At 31.9% G+C, this 2,893-nt stretch overlaps 1 protein-coding gene across 1 annotated transcript; it reads right to left on the bottom strand.

The window, feature by feature from the left end:
- Nucleotides 1-509: 509 nt before the first annotated feature.
- Nucleotides 510-2,411, bottom strand: LOC137817053 (organelle RRM domain-containing protein 6, chloroplastic). The gene is made up of 4 exons (XM_068620269.2): nucleotides 2,301-2,411; nucleotides 2,154-2,222; nucleotides 1,942-2,048; nucleotides 510-786 (listed from the first exon to the last, which is right to left on the bottom strand). Exons 1-4 carry the CDS (start codon nucleotides 2,323-2,325, stop codon nucleotides 739-741), a joined length of 249 nt encoding a protein of 82 aa, XP_068476370.2. The 5' UTR covers nucleotides 2,326-2,411; the 3' UTR covers nucleotides 510-738.
- Nucleotides 2,412-2,893: the final 482 nt, after the last annotated feature.

The raw sequence follows: 2,893 nt of genomic DNA, 5'->3' as shown, positions 1-2,893 counted from the left end.
TAAGGAAATTATATTTGTTTTAAAAGAGAGGAAACAATAACTTCTTCCTATGGAATAAAATATGTTAGATTTTTGGCCCATAAAAATGCAGTAAATTTTGCCAAACACTCAATAGAACTTTTGTATCAATATAATTAATTTTGAATCAAAATTATACTATATCATATTTAAGAACATGGTGAAAAGGAGAGACTACAGATCTATGGTTTTCAATGTGCACTAAATAGCTTTTATGTGAGCTTAAAAAATATTAGTACTAAAGTCAACATAGCTACTCCTAAATCCAAAGCTTTTGCGTTGCAGAGCATAAATTATACCAAACCTCATAAATAATATCCATATTCTAGATTGCGATTGCTTCATTTCTGGTGCATTTAAGATGTAGAAAATGTTTGAGTATTATTAAGTTGAATAAAAAAGCTATGTTAGTTTTTATGTGGACGTATTTTGCTTATTTGTAAATGAAATCTTTGGCTTGTGAGTTAGTAATTGACATTGTGTAGTTTAAATTAAAGTGTTTGAAAAAAATGAGCACCTATGTATTGAAAGGCACATAATGTTGGTATAGCTGGTGTTTCTCACAATTGTTCATCGTTTGAAGGCCAAAGAATAAGAAACCGAGGAGCCTTGAGTTCCTACTTCTGATTATTGATCAAGTTTTACTCAAAAGATTGTATTTACAAAAGATTAGATCATGGACGAATGTGATCACTGTATATAAGGCACGGTCTTCCCAGCTCATTTCTCGTTCGCAGGTTCAACAAAAATCAGCCTTCCATCAACAATCTGCACCACGCAGGAAACGAGAATAACATATCGAAGTAAACAAAAAAAAAAGATTCGATAATGCAGCATGAATTTATTGTCAGATCCATTTGTATGACAGATTCTTTTTGTTAGTGGGTACAGTGATGACATCTAGAAAGCGAGATAACTAAAAAGATATCAAAGATATAACAAAACGGCTAATGCTTAACAATATCCTTGAAATTTTCACCTATCACCAAGGCTGGATAACAAAAAATGATACAATCTTGATGTGTATATGTGCAAACATGACAATTAATTATCAAATTACAGTAAGTCATGGATGTATGCACGAGCATTTGGATTTATAATAGGAATTTCACATGCCCAGGACATTTCCAACAAGGAGACACAGCATAGTTTTCCATGCATATTAGTAGAGTGTGTAACTATAAACACTAAGAGTATCATATAAGGAGTCAATAAAGAGATTGGAAAATCAAACTCATTGAGCTCAATGTGATATTACTATGTGTGTGTTCATATATATAAATGAATATACTCTAGTGCATTTATATTAGAATTTTCTGCATGGATACGCTTGCCAAACCCCAATAAATTTAACATGAGTTTGAATACATTATATTTATTCTCAGAAAAGAAAACATAATTCCTTCCATTTCCCCTTCTTCGTGGTTTCATGATTATTAAGTCGAAAACAATATTAGTTGCTTTTCTCATGTATCAAAAAACAGTCAAAGCAGGAATTGGAATTAATAATTTTTCAATCAATCAAGGGTGTTCAATGGAAGTCCTAAAATGGATGGGAGTACTTAGCGAAACAAACCAAGTAGCTGCCTTGGTTTTTCTTTTACATAAAAAACCCATCGAGCCTACCTAACATAAATGTAGTCAAAAGGCATTCAATACAACTTTATGTGGTAGTACGGTAATGTTTCCATTGAAAAACAAAAGCCAACAAGGACACTGGGACAGCTAGACAACTTGTTCATGGGAAACATTATCTTTACAATTTCCAATATCAGCAATCAGTCAGGCATTTTAATAAACACCTTCAGTGCGTAGTCACTTGCACCAGAAATATAGTCAATCCAAATATACAAATGTGGTGCCTGGTATGATGTTGTAAAAGAAAACAACCTATTAAAGTGGATACAGATAAGGAAAAATTACCCTGCCATTCATGGCTCTCATAGCCTTTTCCGCTTCAATTTGAGACTCGTAGGAGACAAACGCAAACCCTTTGGGCCTTTTAGTTCTAGGATCGACCACGAGATTAACTGAATAACACATAATAGAACAAGGGGGTGAGCAAAAGGAGGAAAGGAACAAAATTGGAAACAGAGAAAAGGCAGAACACAAACACAAACAAAAACAGAACACACCACTGGTAACTAGTCCGAATGGAGCGAACAACTTCTTCAGCTGGTCCTGTGTAGTGTAAAAGGACAATCCTGAAAAACGAAATGAAGCAATGGTGAGGATTTGGGCCTGAATTAGGGTAAAGAGAGGGATGAAAGAAGAACCCTAACTCGAGACAAAGAGACTTCGCCCCATTCTCTGACATCTATTCTTTCTTATTGATTTGAATGTTCATGGAAGGTTTGTATTCTACACATCTCGATTTTATATTTACTAGTTCGTTACTTTTAAAAGAGTAAATAATTGTTTGCTGATTGGTTTCTAAATCATTTTTTTATGAAAAAAACAGTTATTAAATTTTTTCTCCTCGTACATCTTAGTATTTACTTTTTAAGTATACATATATATATATAAATGAATTCTCCGATAGTTAATTAATTGTTTTGTATAAACTCATGCTATTTTTAAAATTATTTTAAAGAAAACTACTCAGATAAAATTCAGTTATAATTACTCTTTTAGGTGTGTTTGGATTGAGGAAGGAAATTGTGAGGATGAGAGAGAATGAATTTGTGAAGATTATAGAAGATGTGTGAGAATGTTTCAGATTGTTTGTATTCAGAGATAATAAAGTGAATTTGTGATGATGATTAATTGAAATTTGTGAATAATGAGATTGTTGAAAAAGATTTTATAATTTTTTTTAAAGGTCTAAAATATAAGTTTACAAATTTATCAATATTTATATAATGAGTTATGATAT

The sequence above is a fragment of the Phaseolus vulgaris genome, chromosome 5 (genome assembly GCF_051622355.1).
Source record: "Phaseolus vulgaris cultivar YP4 chromosome 5, ASM5162235v1, whole genome shotgun sequence".
Taxonomy (NCBI): domain Eukaryota; kingdom Viridiplantae; phylum Streptophyta; class Magnoliopsida; order Fabales; family Fabaceae; genus Phaseolus; species Phaseolus vulgaris.
Note: the sequence above shows the minus strand (reverse complement) of the source record. Positions and strands in the feature narration are given on the sequence as shown.

Coding starts and splice junctions, on each gene's coding strand:
- LOC137817053 (XM_068620269.2), bottom strand. CDS start 2,325: ATGGGGCGAAGTCTCTTTGTCTCGA. Junction 2,049..2,153: donor ATTCGGACTAGTTACCAGTG/GTGTGTTCTGTT, acceptor TGTGTTATTCAG/TTAATCTCGTGGTCGATCCT. Junction 787..1,941: donor TGAGAGCCATGAATGGCAGG/GTAATTTTTCCT, acceptor TGCGTGGTGCAG/ATTGTTGATGGAAGGCTGAT.